Raw genomic sequence first — 22358 nt, forward strand, 5'->3', positions numbered from 1 at the left:
CTCTTTTGGAGCATTGCTGTGTGGTGTGGGATCCTTACCAGAAAGGATTAATGGAGTACATCAAGCAAGTTGAAAGAAGAGCAGCATGTTTGTAGTTTCGAGAAAAAGGGAGACAGTGTCACTGACATGATACTGGATTTGGGGTGGACATCATTTAAACAATGGCATTTTTCATTGCAGCAGAATCTTCTCATGAAATTTCAATCACCAACATTCTCCTCAAAATGTGAAAACATTTTGTTGACATCAACCTACATAGGGAGAAATGATCACCATAATAAAATAATGGAAATCAGAATTCACACAAAAGATATAGGTGTTTGTTTTTTCTGTGAGCTATTCATGAGTGGAATAATCGAGAATTATTGTGAAAGTGGTTCACTGAACCCTCTGCCATGCTCCTAAGTGTGATTTGCAGAGTGACCACGTAAAAGTGCCAACATACTATGCATGGGATGCATCAGTGAACAAGTTTCAACATAGCAGACAAGTTAAAGCAGTTGTATGGAATATCAGTTTATATTCTATCAATGTGTTAGGCCAACAACACAATATTCACCCAAACACAGAATACCTTTATTTGTGATCACTGTTAATTAATGTACATGGAAGAAAATGCTCAAGTAAGTGCCACTTATCATGAAGCTTATCAAGAATTAAATATTTTTGAGAACAATGGACACTGGTACACTTAATGTGCTGGTGCACTGAATACTGTCCAACCCTAGCAAATATGCATTTCATTTGAAATGATAGGAGACTTTGGAAAAAGTATAAAGACTACTTGAGTGAAGAAACCTTCATCATTTGCATGATACAAATTAAAATCTGGACAGTTCACATCAAATATGTATAATACACCATTTGTTTTGATTGAGGACATGTATTTTGCAGTCACTAACAAAGCACTAGTATAACTGGGAATGACTTGGCTGAATCTATCTGCAAAATGAGGTGTTTCCAATGACAAACATACTTTGATGTCAACAAATTGGTTGTCTGTTCAAACAAATCATCCAAAATTGGTTTCAGAACAACATATAGTGTATGACAAAATTATGCATGCAATTACAAGCTAAAGTGGTGGATTGTATTTCATAGATGCACCCACACGCACAAGCAAAAATTTTCTCATTTCACTTATTTTGGCTATCACATGATCAAGAAATAATACGGCACTGGCAATTACATCATGTGTTACTGTGACAACTCTTCTGAGTTGTGGCCAACCAGCACATTTGATACAGAAATTTCCATTGAATATGCAATTTACTGAGCCATCAATATCAACAAAAATTCTGGAATGGCTAAAGTACACATTATATCGGACAAATATGCTGTGGTGCACAAAAAGCACTGGAAGCATTTCATCATACATTCAGAAATTTGAGAAGAATTGAACAGCTCTTCAGTGGTGCACTCATTTTATTGTCTGTTAATTTTCAACAAATTTTGCTAGATATGCCAAATTCATCAGCTGCTGAAGAACTTAATGTATGTCTCAAATCATCAGTTTTATAATGGCATGTCAAGAAATTCATTTTGAAGAACAATATGCATGTCCAACAACAGCATGATCCATCTGCTGGAAGTTTTGCAAAACAGTTGTTGGATATTGGGAATGGAAAAATGTCTATAGATGAATCCACACAATATATGTTACATTACAATACTGGTCTAAATTATTGAAGAATCTTCAAAAGATGTGGTGGCTGCATCAAGAGTAAAACCATCAACCTGCATGTCAGTTACTGTCATATTTATTAATCATATCTCTACACCAGTATTTAGCACACAAAATTTGCCCAATGGGCTTTCTGACCACAAAGTCCTCCCTTCTATTTAAAATAATACAAGCATACATGGGCATAAACAGACTCTCATGACTAAAGACCACCTACAGATAGCGTATAAAATTTCCAACGCTTTTATATTACTTAAGCATGAAACATGAGAAAATGATTATAGAGTACAACACTGGATGGAAAGCTACACCATTTGTTGATCATATGTGTCATTATTTTTGCACTGTCTTTATACTCATAAAGCATATACAAAAGCTCTTGAATGGCTATGAATACAAAAGAAGGACCATGGAAATAATCACCTTCTGTACCATGGAAACGTAACTTTAAACAAAATTTAAAACAAACATTGACTCACATTTCCTAAAATGCTTTAAAAATAATTAAAAGATCATTAATAAAGTCACATCAAAGGCAAACAGATCTCCAACAATCAGTATATTGTAAACTCAAGTAATATGAGTAAGGTTCTTTGGGGAGTTGTCAAAGGTACCATAGAAGACAAATTCAAGAGAGATCTGCCTGAATATCACGAACCAAATGCAACAATAATTTCAGATGCAAAACAGAAGAGTGAGTTATTTAACCAGCATTTTTCTAAGTTTTATGATCTTGCCTCGGATCACTGCACTAGCAAAGTCATTCAAAACTTTACTACCAACACCAGATAGGTCAGTTCTCCTGACCAAAGCAACTGAACTCAGATAGTATGAGTAAAGACTTTTAGAAAGTTGTCAAAGGTACCACATGAGGCAAAGTGAAATCCACAGAATTGTCTCACTAATATGGGGTTGGTGGATCCCATATAACTTGTTAAAGAATAATTCTTTGGCAACTGCCATACCACTGTGTAGTGTGATAAATAATTAGATAAGCAGAGCATGTCTCCCAGAAGTATTCAAGAGTTCAAAGATAATCTTTCAAGAGGAGGACAGTCACAATGTAAACAATTATTTCCATAGTCTCAAGTACACCTAAGTTAACTGTGAAAGTCATCTACAACTGAGCAACAGTTTTTTATATTTTTTTGTTGTTGATAAAATGGAACCACTACCTGTACATCAGTTTGGATTCCATGAAAACGGAGTAGTTAATGGTGAAATTTTCAGTTCCACTGTTCACATTATTAGACCCATCAAATAAAGGAAAGTTCTTCTGGACTTTTCATTTACCAAAGTAGGGCTTTACATCTCCTTAATTGCTCATTATTACTTTAGAAGCTACAGTCAAGTAGCATCAGAGGCACAGCAAGTCACTGATTTCAATCATACTTCACCATAAAATAAATAGTAGAAATCACAATCTCAGGATGTGAAACAGATTACTCTGACAAAATGCTGATAAGCTGTGGAGTCCCACACCTCTACCTCTTCTTTTCCTACTTCTATCAACACCTCACAAGTATTTCTCCTGTTTTGTTTCCAATGACACAGATTTGCTCTTTAAATCTAACTCTGCTCTGTAACTGAAGTACAAGAGTAGTGATACAATTGAAGCCTCCTGTCCTGACTGAATGGGAATAAATTGTCATTAATTGCAAGCAAGAGAACTCTATCTTCTTCTTATTGAATGAGTACTCTTCATTAAACTACTCCTGTCTATAAAAAGCAAAATTCCTACTTTTATAAATAATGTAAAGGAAATGCTAATAAAAACATTTTTTTATTCTGTTGGTGAATAGTTTATGTGGATTATATAACTTCATCCTCAAACCTTAAAAGCAGAGTGAAAAATATTGGACCCTGAGACAATCCCAATTTCTGCTGCAAAATGTTTCTTTCCTCTTCTGGGATATATGTAGTGATTATTCTGTTATAATCATTGTCATTATTATTATTATTATTATTAGTAGTAGTAGTAATAGTAGTAGCAGCAGCAGCAGTGGTGGTATTAGTTTTATGTTTTAGCTGTTTTTCTGATCCTCTTTGAAAGGATTCATAACACATGTCATCAACATTTTAAGCTCCTGCTGAAAAATGGAAAATGTATGTTCCCCTTATTATGCTTCTACCTCCACTTTACTATTTTTCTGTTGCCTATAACATCTTAAACATTGTCTCATTTTCTTTCCTGCCAACCATCAAAACATCAAAAAGTTTAATGTTTAGCTAGTCTTGAGACAATTCAAAATTGCTGTAAATTATTGATTTCATGTAATATGCTTGTAATTATTATTTATTCCTACTACTATGTTTTCATTTTAACAATCAGATGGCTTAAAAAACATTTTAATAAGCTTAAATAACAGGTCACTCACCAAATAAAGAGTACAAGGTCTGTTCAAAAAAATTCTGGAACATTCGTAATTTTGTGCCATTGATATACTGGAGTGAAATTTGGTTGGAATCATTGTACATGCCAATTGAAGACTGACTGTGAGAGAGATTGCAGAAGAATGTAACATTTCAAGTGTATTATGTCATGAAATCCTGACACAGCATCTTTGAATGCTTCGTGTTTCTGGCAAATCCATCCCAGGCTCATGCATCAAGAACAGACCTTCGTTCCACAATCTGAGATGAGCCTTTGGTTCATGCAAATGAGAACAGGACGTTTATTAAGAGAATCATAACTGGTGATGAGACATGGGTCTACAGTTATGATGTTGAGACCAAGGTTCAATCTTCACAACGGATCAGGAAAGGTTCTTCAAGACCAAAAAAGCTCATCAGGTCAAGTCATATGTCAAAGTCATGCTGATAGATTTCTTAGACTTTGAATTCATCATCATGAATTCGTGCTGCAAGGACAGACTGTTAATTGATGATACAGTTGGAATGTGTTGTCATGTATGTGAGAAAATGTGAGAAAGAAATGGCCTGAAATGTGGAGAGACAATTCATTACTGTACATTCATCCCTGTTGGTGGGTGTCTATTGTGCAAAAAATGAAATCACTGTGCTGCCTCGTCCTCTGTACCCTCCAGACTTTTATTATTTCCAAAGTTGAAAATCCCATTGAAAGGACGCAGATTTGCAACAATAGATGAGATAAAAGAAAATTCACAGACGGCATTTCGTGTGATTCAACAAGATGCATACCAAGATTGCTTCTGGAAGTGTAAACAGCATTGAAAGAAATTGTGAAGGAGAGTATTCTGAGGGAGACCATGCACAATAAATAAAAGGTAAGCGTAGAAAAATATTGTGGACTAAGTTCCTGAATTTTTTGAACAGGTCTTGTATCGCTAGTTGTTATCATTGTTTTTGTTGTTGTTGTTGTTATTCTTCTTCTTCTTCTTCTTCGCCTTCTTTCATGAATCAGTCATTTATAACCAGGTGTTATCAACACTTGATGACCATTTTAGCCCAGGATTCTTTCATGCAAAATGAGTGACTTTACTTCTATTGCTCCATTCATGTCTGTTTGGTTCTTCTCTCCTCTTCCTCATAACTGAGATTTTCTTGACTGCATTTCACTCCTGTAAATTTGGTGATCCTAAGCTCTTAAAGTTTTCTTTCTTTTTGTTGGTACCTGCTGGGTACAATAATTTTATTCCTCAAAAATGTATGAATCTGATGGGTTATTTTTTTTAGGTCCATTCTCTTTCAATGTGTCCAAAAGTTGAATTATCCCATATGCTGTGTAACTATGACTGGGGATTTGCCTGTAGACTTCGGCACTGCTTTTGGATGAGATTTTACATCTTTATTCTTTTTTTGGAAAGAGGGTAAATAGCTTTGATTTTTAGAGTGCTTCTGGTTTGATCAGTATTGTATGATGTCAGATTTTACAGTTCCACGAAAGGCTTTTATTGTTTTGTTCACTGAAATGTGATTTCTATTTTCTGATGTAGGAATTTCAAAGCCTTCATTTCGTTACAGCTTTCAGTAATCCTTAAAATGAAGTATTTAAATTCCTTTGACCAAACAATTTGTTCTGTTCTGATGACAGTCATTTATTTATTTATTTTTCAAATTAAATTAGTAATCCAATTTTTCCCAGTTTGTTTCTGCAATATTTCAAGCTGTTTTAGTGTATCAGTGATATCTCTGCCAATTACTGGAATGTCATGTGCAAATATTAGATACTCTAATTCTATGTCTTTGAGTTTAGGCCCTACTAAGTGAGTTGGTGCATCTGTTCTTCTTCGTCCCCTTACAGTTTTTTCAGGGGAACAGTTGAATAGTAAATAAGCCACCTTTTGCCATACTCTTGTGTCTGTTTTAAATGGTTGCTCAGATCTATCATAAATTTCATTTTTTATTTCAAACAATGGAAAATACAGGATGGATTTTTACTTTTTCTCTGTGAATGTTTATGAAGTTTGTTGTCTTTTGACCTAATCCAAATTTAGCTCATATTTTGAAGCAAGATGCTTAGTCTATGCTGTCATATGCTTTTATGAAATCTTTCATGTCTAAACATGCAATGAAAAAATGTTTTATGTACCTGTAAGACCCTGTTCTCCTTTTGCCCCTTTCTCTCCAGGGAATCCCTCAGGACCTGGGCTGCCAGGAACACCTGGGCCACCCGTTGGGCCTTGTGGACCTCTCTCACCGGGACGTCCTGGGAAGCCATCCTCACCCTTTGGGCCTGTTGGACCAGGGAAGCCACGGGGACCTGGTGGACCAGGAGGACCCGGTCGTCCACGCCCTCCCTGTAGGGGAGAAGTTACAAAAGCATCTCATAAGTGCATACAAACATAATCAATACAATTTTGATAATGTAACAAGTAAATTCCTCCAGAATGACTTTTCACTCTCCAGCAGAGTGTGTGCTGACATGAAACACTCGGCAGATTAAAATTGTGTTGGACTGAGACTCGAATCTGGGACCTTTGCCTTTCACAGGCAAATGCTCTACCAACTGAGCTATCCAAGCATGACTCATAACCTTCCCTCAAAGCTTCACTTCTGTCAGTACCTCATCTCCTACTTCCAAACTTCAAAGATGTTCTCCTGCATATCTGGCACTAGTAGCACTCTTGGAAGAAAGAATTTGTGGAGAAATGTCTCAACTACAACCTAGGGAATTGTTTCCCGAATGACAAGGGTCTTAGGCTTGATTTCTGGTCTGACACACAGTTTTAATTTGCTAGGATGTTTCACGTAAATTCCTAATAGTAACAAAGAGAGATGCGAAAGAATTTAAGTATGGACTCATCTCCAAAAGAAAAAATATACATAGTATGTTGAGCTACTTAAAACAAGAGAAGTTCAGAATTTGACAACTGCTGCTACTTACTCCTGGTGGACCCTGTGGTCCTCTCAGACCCTGAGGACCAGGTGTTCCATCCCGTCCAGGTTCACCTTTCTGGCCAGGTCGTCCATCCAAACCATTCAGTCCATCAAATCCCCTGTCTCCCTTCTGACCTTGGGGTCCAGGTGGTCCCGGATATCCATCTCTTCCCTGCGAACATTAATTATGTGCTACACCAAAAATGTTGAAATCAAATGATAAATTAATAGAGACATTATCTAAAGAGTCTCGTTTTCTAAGCAGTGAAATGTATGACCAGTCTTTTACTCCACAGATGAAGAGAAACCTACCAGAGTTGATGATGTGTAAAATCACAGATGCTACGAACAACACTAATAACTCACAATAAATTTTATTAGACTCAATGACCAATGTATGTATAAATTAGGGAGTGTCAAAAATAATTTTATAAAATGGCAAGAATTCATGGAAACAACTGAAATTGGTTGCCATATTACAGTTTCCTGCTCAATGATTGTCAGATCATCCAATGTTTTCATATATGTTAACTGAGTAAATTTGCCAGTTATGAAAGGCCTATAGTTTGATGTGGAATCTGAACCACTGTGCAGCTTGATTTTCTTCACATATAAAAGTAGTTTCAGTGGTGACATTCAATTTAAGAGATAGAAAAATTCTAAGTAAGTGATCAAGCTCCAATCTTTGGACACATGATGTTACTAAACCACCAGTCTTAAATTTGTTTTTAGCATAATTATGACAAACGTTAATCAAAATTCGTGTTTAATGTCCCTCACTTACAAAATTAGACTTTTTTATTTGCTCTTTTATCTCATAAGCCAACAGCATTGCTGCAGTGGTAACACCAGTTCCCGTCCAATCACTGAAGCTAAGCACTGTCAGCCTTGGCTAGCACTTGGATGAGTCACCATTCGGATCTGCCAAAAGTTGTTGGCAAGTGGGATACACTCAGCCCTTGTGAGGCCAATTGCAATTGAGGAGCTACTTGATTGAGAAGCAATGGCATTGGTCACGAAAACTGACAACAGCTAGGTGAGCAGAATGCTGACCACATGGCCCTCCGTATCTGCATCTGGTGATGCCTAAAGGCTCAGAACAACATGGTGGCTGTTTGGTACCGTTGGGCCTTCAAGGCCTGTTTGGATGGTGTCCATTTGTTTTTGTTTATGCTCAAAAATATGAAATATTGTAACAGCACACGTTATGTTATATACAACCTCTACAGCAAAATGTAAAGTTTCATTTCAATAGATTTCTGAAACTGAATTTTGTCTTAAGTTATCACTAGGAACACAAAGCTAATATTTTTGAATGTTATTTGACAAGTTTGTACACCTAACAATTTCATCAACAAAGTAGATGAGAGTAGCTTTGAGTAAGCCCCTTCATATCAACTCCATCACATCTTCAAGAAGTCATATCTGTTCATTATTATTAACAATTAAACACAATCAATGACATCTTGTTAGGTGAAGATAATTAACAAATGGATGAAGAATTAAATAAATAAGAAATAAAAATTACTTACACGTGGCCCTGTTGGGCCTGGTAAACCTTTTTCTCCCTTCATACCTGCTGCACCAGCAAATCCTTGATCTCCTGTCATGCCCTGTTCACCTTTCATTCCTTGAAGACCTGGTTCCCCCTGAAACATAATTAAACAACAGCAACAAGTTTGTTTTAGTTTAGCAGTTGAAAAGAAGTTTAATCATTTCAATTACTTATTTAAAATGTAAGTACTTTGAAATAAAATACCTTTGGAATTTGCAAAAAGCTGTATCATTATTACCGAACAACAATAATTATCATTGAAGAACATATATACTTTTAACGCATCAAACAAAGAATACATGAGAAAATGAAGTGAATTCTGATTATAATGTCTGCCATCATTGTTAAAGATCCACTTAGAGTTCGGGCTTGAGCAGTCTTAACTTGAATTTTATTAATATCTTTTTATCTGCTAGAGTTATATGTGTAAGCAGTCAAGAAGGAGCATGCACAGCATGGCATGTTAGCACTCATAAACTATTCCACATATTTTGAAAGCTCAGCAGATAAAATGAGCTTTTGGCTGAAGGTCTCTGAAACATAGGCAATGAATTTCTGTGCTCTATTTAATAGCAGTGAAACACAACACACAAATGTTTACCACAGCTTAACATAACACTTCTTTCAAAACTTTTGTTTTTGTATTTGGATATGTTGTGACTACTAATTCCTCCTTTCTCGGTAATTAATTGCATGGTGGGGCACTGTGTCACCCCTTTCAAAAGCTACCATCAAGACTTACTACCTGATGAGAGAGATACATAGTTTGTCTGCCTATTTCTCTCTCTCTTTCTCTCTCTGTCTCCCCCTCCCTCTCTCCTTGATAGGGATCCTTGACATATATGCAAGATTGATTATTCAGGAATTGGTCACTGAGAATTTTTGTGAATGAAATCTTGTTTCATACTTTTCTCAGTGGACTACAGTTGGGTATAAAAATGGTCGTTCCTGCCTGTAATATCTTTATTGTTTATTATGTAAATCCCCCGGTTTGCCGTCAATTTTGTACTTAACTGATATTAAGGACAAAGAGTTCTTGTTACGGGGCAGCCGCATATGTAAACCATGGGACAGTTGCTTAATCGACAATATTTTATAGGGTATATGACCAGATTTGGAGTTTTGGAATAGTTACCATTGGTTCCATGACAACTTTGGGGTGAGGAGGACCTCAGAAGATTAAGTGATTTGATTTTTTAAACCAGATGATGTAACTGTAACTATTTCAAAACTGGCCGTGTACCCAATAAAAGACTGTGGATTAAGCAACTATCCTGCAGTTTTCTTTGTTTTTCAAAATGATACTAAGGGCTTGGGTCAGTTAATGAGGAACATGTGTCATTCACTTCTATTAAAAATCATTTAATGTACTACGTACAGTTTTTCTTGAGTTGTTGCAATCCGCAATGATTTTTTTTTTCAGATCTCTTTATAAACAGTACCAATATCTATTAACAATCTCTGCTGTTGGCACTGTCTAGGAAGTCATTCATGCATATTGTGAACTTCAATGACTTGAGACAAGCTGGATATTGTCTTAATCAGATATTTCATAAGTGTGAATTCACTTCCTTAAACTAAGAGGCAGAGTTCCCCTGAGAAACAAAGTGCTCTTATTACTGGATCTGGCTCTTGTGACTCAAAAGAGTGAGCCTTCTTTCACAAGATCTGCTCCAGGAACCCATGCTGGTTAGGCAATTGTTCCAGCCTCAGGAAAGTCACCATACCTTACCATATACATACCCCAGAAATTTGCAGGAAGTTAACAAAAGGAATAAAGGTATGGTTTTTTAATCATCATTGCTCAAAGCCTTCTTAAAATATACTTGTTGCACATGGATCATGGGATATCAGTTGAAAATATGTCAAAATGAATGGGTGAACAGTTCAAATTTAACCTGGCTGGCAGATTTCTGAGGCCTTAATAACTATGACAAGTAACTAATATATTATTCTTATGCTCTATATTTTATTCCGCAGTGGATGTAATTGAAATTCAAGATAATTAATATGAAATATGACCAAACTAGATCTTTATGGACTGTAAGAGTTTAGTGGACTACCTAGAAGTATTTTTTTTTCAAAACATTCATACAAGACTACCAACTAATAGGAGAAGCTGTAAGCAGTATTTAAGCAGTATTCTCCAAACAAGTTTCTCAAAATGATTGTAAGGCCTGAAAAATATTTTACTGCAATCAGTTTGCCATTTCGATAAAATCAGCATTCTCTTATCACTTTAGAGAGCTGACAGACAACCATTTAATCATGTAACAAACAAATTTTTTCTCTTGAAAATGTGCAAACACAAATAAAACATAAAGTTAAGTTGAATAAATACTTCAGTATGACTATCTTGAGTGAATTTGTCTTGTTTCTTGGACACTTACATAAAACTTGTGACAGCTGTATTATTCAGGGACTAGAATCTGGGAAAATGGTTTTCAAATACAAAAGCAAATAGCATACGAGTTCTGTTCAAAAAATTCTGGAACATTAATAATTTCAGACCAAACGTGTGTTGGAGTGACATGTGGTCGCCATCCCTGATATGCCTGTGTTTAATGTGTAATTGCCAGAAGTTTGATTGTTGTACGTCTGTTAGTTATTATTCAGTGCTGTATTGAGTAGAACATTGTGTCACACAGTTTGCAAATTTAGAGAGGGCAGAGTTAGAGGAGCAACATGTCTGCATTAAATTTTGCATGAAACTCAAGAAAAAATTTACAGAGACACACCAAATGATGCAGGAGCCCTACGGTTATGAGTACTTGAGCCATACACACAGTTTAGAAACAGCCAAACAAAAGTTAAAGTTGAGCCTCATTCAGGATGCCCTTCGACATTTACCGACGACACTCATGTCAGGAATGTCAAAGAAACTGTGCATGCCAATTGAAGACTGACTGTGAGAGAGAATGCAGAAGAATTAACATTTCAGTTGGATCATGCCATGAAATCCTGACACGGCACCTTGGAATGCATTGTGTTGCCACTGAATTCATACCACTGTTCATGAGTTATGACTAGAAAGATCTTCGCCTCACAATCTGTGATGAGCTTTCAAATCACACAAATGAGAACAAGTTGTTCTTTAAGATAATCATAACTGGTGTTGAGACTTGGATCTATGGTTATATTGTTGAGACTAAGGTTCTCTCTTCCCAGTGGGTTGGAAAGGTTCTCCAAGAGCAAAAAAAGCTTGTCAAGTCAGGTCAAATGTCAAAGCCATGTTGATAGTTTTCTTTGACTGTGAAGGTTTAGTTAATCATGAAATAATGCCACAGCGAAAAACTGTTAACTGATGGTCTATTGGGACAGTGAAAAAGTATGACACCAGTGAAAAAGTATGACAAGGAAACAGCCTGAAATGTGGCGAGGCAATTCATGACTCTTGTATCACGATAATGCACCTGCACATTCAGCTCTGTTGGTGCATGACTATTGCACAAAAAACAAAATCACTGTGCTGCCTCATTCTCCATACTCTCCAGACCTGAACCCTGAAGACTTTTTTTTATTTCCAAAGTCAAAAACCCAACTGAAAGGATGAAGACTTGGAATGATAGATGAGATAAAAGGAAATTTGCAGATGGCACTTCATACAATCCAACAAGAGGTGCACCAAGACTGTTTCCGGAAGTGGAAACGGCATTGGGAGTGGTTTATCAATTGTGGAGGAGAGTATTTCAAAGGACACCATGCACCATAAGTAAACAATAAACATAGACAAATTTTGTGGAGAAAGTTCCAGAAGTTCTTGCACAGACCTCATACTTGAGTCCCAGCCACATAATAAATAAATAAATAAAATACAGAAGAAAATCGTAGCATCAATTTGTTATCCATCATTCGCAGTGTTTGAACAGAATACACAAGCAGTTATGAGTATGTTCTACTTGGGTACTCCATAAAGTATGTCTTGACATGCTTTTTAATGTAATAACTCTGTTTGACGTATTTCTCATTTTACCACACATGGACCTATAAAAATGATTATTCATTACTTCAAACAATGGAACATTGAGGATGGAATGCAACAATATTGTGAAAAATAAAGTTGCTATTCACCATATAGCAGAGATGCTGAGTTGCTGATAGGCACAGCAAAAAGACTGTCACAAATAAAGCTTTCAGCAATTAAGGTCTTCGTCAGCAATGCCATTAAAGTCTTTGTCAGCAATAGACAACAGACACAAATACACACACACACACACACACTCACACAAACACAACTCACACACATGACTGCAGTCTCAGACAACCAAACCCACACTGCAAGCAGCAGCACCAGTGCATGATGGGAGTGGCGACAGGATGGGGGTAAGGAGGAGTCTGGGGTGGGGAGTGGGAGGGATGGTATACTGGGGGTGGCAGACAGTGAAGTGCTGCAGGTTAGATGGTGGGCAGGGGAGAGGTGGGAAGGGGGAGGAGGGAGGGAGGAATGGAAAAGGAGAGAAGTAAAAAGACTGGGTGTGATGATGGAATGACAGCTATGTAGTGCTGGAATGGCAACAGGGAAGAAGCTGGATGGGTGAGGACAGTAACTAACGAAGGTTGAGGCCAAGAGGGTTACGGGAATGTAGGTGTATTGCAGGGAAAGTTCCCACCTGCACAATTCAGAAAAGCTGATGTTGCTGGGAAGGATCCACATGGCACAGGCTGTGAATCAGTCACTGAAATGAAGGATGTCATGTTTGGCAGGGTGTTCAGCAACAGGGTGGTCCACTTGTTTCTTGGCCACAGGTATGGGTGACCTTTCACGCCTGTCCCCTGCCCTCCGTCTAACATGCAGCACTTCATCATCCGCCACCCCTACTATACTACCCCTCCACCTCCCCACCCCAGCCTCCTCCTTACCACCACCCAGTCACCACTCCCATCATGCACTGGTTCTGCTGCTCACAGTGTGGTTTCAGTTGCCTGAGACTGCAGTCATGTGTGTGTGTGTGTGTGTGTGTGTGTGTGTGTGTGTGTGTGTGTGTGTGTATAATTAATTTTTGTGTTCAGCAAATATCAGTAATTGTTGTGGATATAGTAAGGAAAGTTCTGGCAGAATGTAATTAATTTAGGCGTAAACAAAATCACTCACTAAATAGCAGAAGCACTGAGTTGTCAAATATTCATAGAAAAAAGAGAATGAAAACTTACTAGCTTTCAGAAAGAATCCTTTGATAAGCTAGAGTACAAATACACACACAAAAAAAACCCACACACCTATGCCCCTGCAATACAGCCTAGTTACCTGGGGACAGTATTTTAGCAGTGATGAGAATTTCATGGCTCAATATGCTTAAGGTCTAATGAGGCCTTTCACAGACAACCACTACCCCTCCATCTCTCTTCGCCACCCACTCCCACCAAACCTAGTCCACAAATAGACTTCTTGTGACAGATCCTCACACAAACCTAATTCTTCAACCACATTCAAGAATCAGCTACAAATGTACACCCACATCTTCATCCAGTCACCCTGGACTGGAACAACTCAACCATATACTCTGCCAGGGCTCTGAGTACCTGTTATCATGACCAGAGATGAGGGACATCCTACCCAAGATCCTTTCTACATCTGCTTAAATGGTATTCTGTAGCCCACTCAACCTACACATCATCCTGGTCCATATACCAATTCTGCTCGAATCAGTGCATAGCTTTTTATGTTTGCATGACAACCAAGTAGCTGCCCACCAGAATGAATGGTCACTGCCAAGCTGTGGCCAAGAACAAAGTTGACCGCCCACCAGCAACTGCTGAGCACAACATGCTCGAATTAAATTGCTACTTCACAACCTGTGCCACCTGGATCCTTCCCTCCAGCACTGGAACTATGTAGAGAGGTGTTATTGTTGCAACACATCCTTTGTTCCCATAATCCTCCTGGCCTCAAACATCACTAACCCACTTTTCCCACACCCTCTGCCCAGGTCTCCACTTCATCTGTCCTGTCATCCCCTTCCAGTCCACACCTCCATGTCATCTTCACCATGTACCATACCTCACTTACTCTGGACCTGTGTATCACATGCCTAGCCCATTCACATGTCACCCCTCCCTCCCTCCTTCCTAGCCAGCACACTTGCCAGTTCCTTCTGAGTTGTTAGCTATCCATCCCCAACCCCTCTTCTTGCTTACCACTCTTCCTTCCTTTATCCACCCCAACCTAGTCCATCTGCTGAATTGTAATCCCAGTATTGTGTGTCTAACTGGCACAATGTAAAGACATAGGCATATGTGTGCAGATGTGTGTGTCTGTGTACTCTTTTGTCAACGGTTCTTCCAAAAGCTAACAACATTTTTCCCACTTCTGTGTGTGCTTATCAACAACTCAATGGTTACACTATTTAGTGAGTGGTTTCCTCTAGTCCTAAATTTTAATTGTTGCAGAGTATATTTCTCGAAACATTCTGAGCCTTGAATATGTATAACAATATTGACTTTATGTAAAATGTTAAAATACAGCTATACTATGTGGAGTATTGTTTCTCTTATTTATTCAAATACGTAACTTATCTGAAAACATAGGTTGGTTTTGATGCATTTTGAGCCACATCACTGGAGGGAAGTGGTTATTACAAAAAATGAAAGGCAAAATACAAAACAGTACACATTCAAACAACTGATATAAAAATTGTCAGCATTCATCAGATTCGTGTCCTTGTGGTAACTGATTACTATTTGCACTGACAGAAATAGTCAGACTAAATCAAGTTACTGAGTGTGCACGTACTCTATAAAAAGCACTAATGAAATTTATATCTGAGTACATGCCATCCATCAATCACGTGCAGGCTGATGGTTGACTTTCAAAACTTTTGTTTGATGTTCCATCCTGAAATATTCCGTGATCATAATATTTCACAGTAATTACAATTTTACATTTTTATTACCCTTTCTCCCATCTCTCCTGGTTCTCCTTTTGGTCCAACCACTACTCCTGATGGGCCTTCTTCATCAAAGGGAAGTACTGCTGGTCTTCCAGTTGGACCACGTTCACCTTTTTGGCCTTTATCACCTTTCTGACCTTCAAAGCCAAGTCCAATGTTTCCCTTCTCACCTTTGGCACCAGGTGGTCCCCTAGGACCCTGAAACAGGATCATATACACATTGGTACTATTTCTATAATTTTGAATCTTAATTTACTGTAATGAAAGATTATATTAAAATGCCAGAGTATTTGTAACTGATCACTAAACTATGTTGGTGAGCAACATCAATGTCAAATAATTCAGAAAAAACTATATGCCTTACAGGGTCACTTTATAATGCCCTGAACAGTAACAGCACATACATTAAGAAGGCAAAATGTATTTGAAAATGTATTTGAAAAATGATCATAAAAAATGTTTTTATTAACTGCACATGGGCTGCACTAGTGTTAAAGTTAATCATCAAAATGAAAGAAATAAGGAATCTGACATTTCAGAAGAGAGAGCTTGTAATGACCAAGTTGTGTATCTGGAAATAAGTGTATGTTTAAAAATAAATACATTTCTACTAGACACAGTGAAAATAAAAACACAACAAAAGAAAACTTAAAACCTGAATTTAAATTTTCTAAAGGAGTATTATTAGTGCATACTATATTTGGCATATTTCTTAGCAACCACTTGATGTTTGGAATCACTTACCATAGGGCCCACCTCTCCCTTAATTCCAGGAAAACCAGATGGTCCAGGACTCCCAGGGAGACCTTGTACACCTCTAACTCCATCAAGGCCCGGTTCACCTTTCTGGCCTTTAGGGAACAGGCCAGCATACGCTGGCTCTCCCTTCTCACCCTTAGAACCTGGAAGACCAGGGATACCACGCGGACCGGATTGTCCAGGGTAACCAGGTGGTCCTTGGGCCCCCTGTAAAGCAGAAAAAGTAAATTTTATATTTACATCTTAATTAATCTGGAAGCAATTCCAAAATTCTCAAAGCAAGGAGAATAGTTAAAGCACTTTCTATCAATATCACAAACATTATTGCCTACTCTATAGAGAAATATACACCTGTAAGTGATTCAAAATTCCTTTATGATTGCCTACCACATAATTTCTGCATTTTGCAAGAGGAATGACAGCAATTTATTTAATTGAAGAATTGCAAAAGACATGAGCACTTACTAAACAGGGCATTTTAAAAATTAATTTTATTACAGATTGCATATCCAACAATACTTACATCTGTCCCATTGCAACCATCAACACCTGGAAGACCTGGAGGACCTGGGAAGCCCTGTTGTCCAGGAACACCATTGGTTCCAGGAAATCCTGGCATCCCCATTTTTCCCTGCAAAAATTCATGGTAAAAATGAAATAGTTGATAATAATATATGCAGATTTTTTAATTATTTTGAACTTGAATGAAATTGACGTTTCCACCTTATCAAAAATATTTTCATTTCCCAAAATCTCATTCACAATTTTTCTATAAAAGAAGATGTCTTGTACAAAAAATTAATAATTTAGAAGAGCTTACATTATACCTCTTGTCACATTACCTTTCCAAAATACTTTACAGTATTCACTGCAATATTTTGCAAATCCATGTTCATTACAATTAAATTGTTCAGTATATATTTTCTCTCTGCTACACTTTTCGTTAAGTGATTACATTCTTCTTGATTTTTTTATCCTCTTTTATTTTATTTTTGACTGACTCTAAATGTAATATGGCTAAAAACATGGGTCTATTTATGGCTATCAGTAGCTAAGCTTCAGTTTTACAGCAGTTCTTTCTCACTAATAAAATAAAGTTAGAAAATGCTCAACACTTTAAGAGAATTCAATAATTTAGAAATACTAACATACCCTGTCACCTTTCAGCCCACGAGGTCCTTGTGGTCCAGGTTCCCCTTTGTCTCCTTTAGGCCCAGGAGGACCTTCCATTCCAGGATGTCCCTGCTGACCTTGCAGTCCTGGAATACCAGCAAGACCTGGAGGACCCTAGAATTTAAAGTATAATGGCAATGGCACAAATGTTCAGTACTCTCAGAAATTCAAACAGACTAATCATTGTCACCAACTCTAATACTACTACTATCTCCATGTATATAAACTAAATTGCATAAATTATGATAATTACATAATTACAATAAATAAAAAGTAAAGTATAAGAACAAATAATTAAGTGAGTTATGGTAGTGTGAAAGATTTATATTGGAAAAAAGTGGAAAAAAAGACAACATTTTATGTTTGTTATATTAGTCACAAGATTCACTGCAATAAAGTAAATTCCAAGCAAACTTCATAAACCTGGAAACAAAAATTAAGTTTGACATATTCTCATATAGTGTGTAATGATGTGAATTTTTATTTTACCACATTATCTGCCTAGTTGCTAATAAAGCATTGTATTCAGATAGCAAAAATGAGAAGAATTGTCAGATCTGCTTAAAAGACTGTTCTTAATAACTTCTTACCCTTGATCCTTTCTCAGCAAAACATTTCGGTATGCAGTTCGTAGATGGCGTGCAATTGCCCCTCGGGTTGCTAGGAACAATTTCATAATTGCTGGGTGGTCTACTACCTGAATCCGTTCTTCCATATAGACCATAAGTTCTATTGTAGGAAGGTGGAAAGTAGTCCTGAAAAGAAGTTAGTAGATGCTTAGTTTCAGAAATTTTATGTTAATAAATTTAGTTGATGCATAAAAAGTAATAAATTCAACAAAAGGTACTGAACAAAATAAACAGTGTTAAAGAGAAATACTGCCTGTTGAAACAGATAATTCTGTGACAAATTCTGTGACAAAATTTAGACGCATGACAGTAGTTTATTTAACTAAGTTAGACTAGATGCATCAGTAGGTGTCTTCCTATATTCAGTAGGAGACACTGCTACCATACATAATCGGTCATGTAAAAAACTCATTGAGTCAAATAAATAACATGTTCCTGCAGAAAACTGCACATCATGCCTGTTACTTGTCTCTGTGAGAAGTATCAGAACTGTCTCAGTTTTGAGTGAGTAGCAGCACAAGACCGAATGACATAAACTATGGAAATTTACTGGTCTGTGTTTTAGTTATTCATATGCTGTAGTGGGAGAAAAATAACATTTACCAGAAGAATATTAGGTGATATTAAAATGAAAGAAAGCCTAAATCATACCAACATTATTCCACTTTCATGACAGATTTGATGTTCATGAGTCTCACCATATGCCTTTTCTAATACCAGACTGTCACAATGACCTATTGGAAGAAAGTTGAGTACATCTACATCAATACTCTGTGAATCACTGAGGAGATCATGAAAGGGAATACTTTTTATTCTACCATATTTAGGGTCCTTCCCATTCCATTCGTGAATGGAGTGTGAAAAGAATGACTGCTTGTGACCTGAGTATGAACCATTACTTGCCTAATTTTGCCAGTGCACTCTCTACTGGCTGTCTGAATGATGGTTCTTGAGGCTTTCTATGGTGATCTGACTATAAGATGGGAATGTTAAGCCTTGCAATCCCCACGGTGCTATTCGTAAGGCTGGCACTGGATTGCACCCTCGCTCTTCTCTCATTGTCATACAACACAAAAATGACACCAAACCTTATAAACACCCATTTCAATTACTTGCATTCAATAATCATGCTTAAGGCACAATTCTCATACACTACTGGCCATTAAAACTGCTACACCAAGAAGAAATGCACATTATAAACGGGCATTCATTGAACTGACATGTGAATACATTTTCACGCAATTTGGGTGCATAGATCCTGAGAAATCAGTACCCAGAACAACCACCTCCGGCCATAATAACAGCCAAGATACGCCTGGGCATTGAGTCAAACAGAGCTTGGATGGCGTGAACAGGTACAGCTGCCCATGCAGCTTCAACACGATACCGCAGTTCATCAAGAGTAGTGACTGGCGTATTGTGACGAGCCAGTTGCTCGGCCACCATTGACCAGACGTTTTCGATTAGTGAGAGATTTGGAGAATGTGCTGCCCAGGGCTGACCAACGTGAGCAGCAATGTCGTGATACGATAAACCGCAATCGCGATAGGCTACAATCCGACCTTTATCAAAGTCGTAAACGTGATGATACGCATTTCTCCTCCTTACACGAGGCATCACAACAACGTTTCACCAGGCAACGCCGGTCAACTGCTGTTTGTGTATGAGAAATCGGTTGGAAGCTTTTCTCATGTCAGCGCGTTTTAGGTGTCGCCACTGGCGCCAATCTTGTGTGAATACTCTGAAAAGCTAATCATTTGCATATCACAGCATCTTCTTCCTGTCGGTTAAGTTTCGCGTCTGTAGCACGTCATTTTCGTGGTGTAGCAATTTTAATGGCCACTAGTGTATATTCAGTGGAAAGGGGACCATTATGTATGGAAGAATACAAGTCTTTCTGATTATGTGGCTTAACAACCCCTAAGGCCCGTTTCACACTGGGACACTGGTGACGGTCGCTAGTGATGGTCACCGGTGACTGTGGTGGACACTCCTAGATCACTGGTGTCCAACACTACAGGCATTGCCAACTGATTAGTTAGTGAAATGAACTTGTACAGGAGTAGCAACTAAATTTCGATAGCCTTTTATGGTCCGAAAAATAAGGTATTAAATTTGAAAAAAGAACATACAACCTACCAATTTTGTTTTTCTCATCCATGCTCTTCTCATTTGAAATTAGGCACAAACTTTTACAATTTCTTGCCACGCATTCTTTTTCATCACTTTGTTGCTATAGTCAACGCTTCTCACATCCCAAATAGCAGGACGACTTTCTACTTCACTTAAAAAATCTTCCGTGTTAATCAAATCTAATCTCATGGCTACAATGTGTACAGTATAATGTACAATGAATGTTTCGCATCACTGTCTCAGAAATGACTGCCTGTCGGTTGGCAAATCTGCAACGCTGTCTCTGTGATCTGTTTTGCAGTGTGAACACTCCAGTTCAAAGTAATGCACGTCTGGCGGTGACTGCTGTAAACACAGTGACCCTGTCCATCACATGTGGCGAGGGTGAGTCAGTGCTGGGTCACAGTGTCTCGGTGAGGCAGTATAGTGTCCCGGTGTGAATGCTCCTGTTCAAACGAATGTACCTCTGTCACTGACCGTCGCTGGTGACCGTCACCAGTGTCGCAATGTGAAACGGGCCTAAGAGTCACACAGCCAAAAATACCATATGACTAATTTTTTTATTTCTTTTGTCCGCACTTAGACTGGTATATGGTTTTCTTATGGCTTCTGTCGATATTTTACTCCTTTTTTTGTCTTCTCTTTCAGCTTTTCTTGCTATGCAATTCCTGCATTCTAGAATTTACCTATATCCCACAGATGTAGGTTTCTCTTACTCTTAAGCCGTCACGGTGAAGAGTCTTGTACCACCTTGGTCCACGTGTTGTGTACTACCTGTCTACTTTGTGTGTGTGTATTTTAAACATATCTTATACTGTGCATTTTAGGCGTGAATGTGGAACGAGATCAGCGTTCTGTAAGTCTCTGTGGAAGCCCAAACGCAAGCTGTCCAGTGTATGACAACACAGACTGCCTGTCTACAGGCGAAGAGCTGATTCATGTCCGTTATCTGTCTCATACCCGAAATACATCTTAGTGCACTATTACACCCAGACAAATTTACGTTCCCTTCAACAGAATCCTACTGTTTGGGTACACACGTTATTCCATTATGACTGTTAACTAAAGTAAAACTCACTGTTGAATCATAATTTATTACTATTTGCGCAAACTAAGTTGACACTCGGTGTGGTGACTGATGGGAGCGACCGTAAATGGGAAATGCCACTCCCATCAGCCACCACCCCATGTGTCAACGTAGTTTGCACGGACTTTTCTTCAAAATGGTTCGAATGGCTCTGAGCACTATGGGACTTAACATCTGAGGTCATCAGTCCCTTAGAACTACTTAAACGGACGATTCATGTTGCTCTCACTAAGAGTAATTTGTTGCATGAAGTACCTTGCTTAGAACAAACAAACCGAGATAATATGTGGCGGAGTTCTGCAGTATGTCGTATGTGTCAAGGAAGGTGTGGCATCCTGTATCCAGAACTCAACACATTGCTGGTGACTATAGCAACGGGTCGACTGGTAATTACTGTTGGTGAGCTCATATTGGCGCTGAAGCGAGCCAAGACCGACGCCAATAATGTAATGCGCCGGTTCACTGCGTAATAGCTAAACGCAGGACAGTAGTTGCGCAACCCGCATATCTAGTAAGCTGTGTGGGTTGCTGCTGCTATGTGCCGCAGGCGATCCGTAGTCTCTTCCCAAAAATAGAAACGCTATTTGCTCCGTTTCTTTTCGTTTATTCTAATCGAAATACTGCGTTGAGTACCTATTACGCTATAATAAAAAGACTTATTACTCAATACCACTCACCATTCTTTTTGTTAGAGTAACTCAAACTCGTTTTTTCACTGGACACTGGCGGTTGCTTTTTGTAATACGCTGCGCAACCACTTTTTCGAAACCCCGTAATTGTCTCCCATTTCCATGCAGCAGTTTAAAATTTGCCTCAAAGGAGCCTACAACCTACCGCTGTAATGGTGGAAAAGGGTGGCACCCTGCGACCTCACCCTCGGGCTAGGACACGCATTAAACAGCAAGACGTCGACACGTGCAAGAAAAAGGGCAGAGCTCAGGAGGTAACGTGATGTGTAAGATGGGTTAATGATGCCACACTGGCACCAAAATTAATCACACTTCTACCTAACGCCACTGCACTGCGATGGGGAAATGCCCAGCACTGAAATCACGCGGTCTTCTTATGAGTGGCAGAGCAAAGCATTTCGGACACCGCTCTTAGTATCGACAAGAAAAGGCCTCAGGGGGATGCCACAAAGGGCGTCAAT

At 38.3% G+C, this 22358-nt stretch overlaps 1 protein-coding gene across 1 annotated transcript in view; it reads right to left on the reverse strand.

The window, feature by feature from the left end:
• LOC126262876 (collagen alpha-2(IV) chain) overlaps positions 1–22358 on the reverse strand; it is a 294377-nt gene that overhangs the window by 137231 nt on the left and 134788 nt on the right. Inside the window, exons 2-9 of the mRNA XM_049959745.1 lie at positions 17950–18114; positions 17339–17473; positions 16710–16817; positions 16172–16393; positions 15431–15625; positions 8518–8634; positions 6993–7157; positions 6198–6405 (exon numbers count right to left, since the gene is read on the reverse strand). Coding sequence (XP_049815702.1) covers positions 6198–6405; positions 6993–7157; positions 8518–8634; positions 15431–15625; positions 16172–16393; positions 16710–16817; positions 17339–17473; positions 17950–18114 — 1315 coding nt within the window. The remainder of the gene's footprint in view (positions 1–6197; positions 6406–6992; positions 7158–8517; positions 8635–15430; positions 15626–16171; positions 16394–16709; positions 16818–17338; positions 17474–17949; positions 18115–22358) is intronic.

This window comes from Schistocerca nitens, chromosome 6, assembly GCF_023898315.1.
Source record: "Schistocerca nitens isolate TAMUIC-IGC-003100 chromosome 6, iqSchNite1.1, whole genome shotgun sequence".
Taxonomy (NCBI): domain Eukaryota; kingdom Metazoa; phylum Arthropoda; class Insecta; order Orthoptera; family Acrididae; genus Schistocerca; species Schistocerca nitens.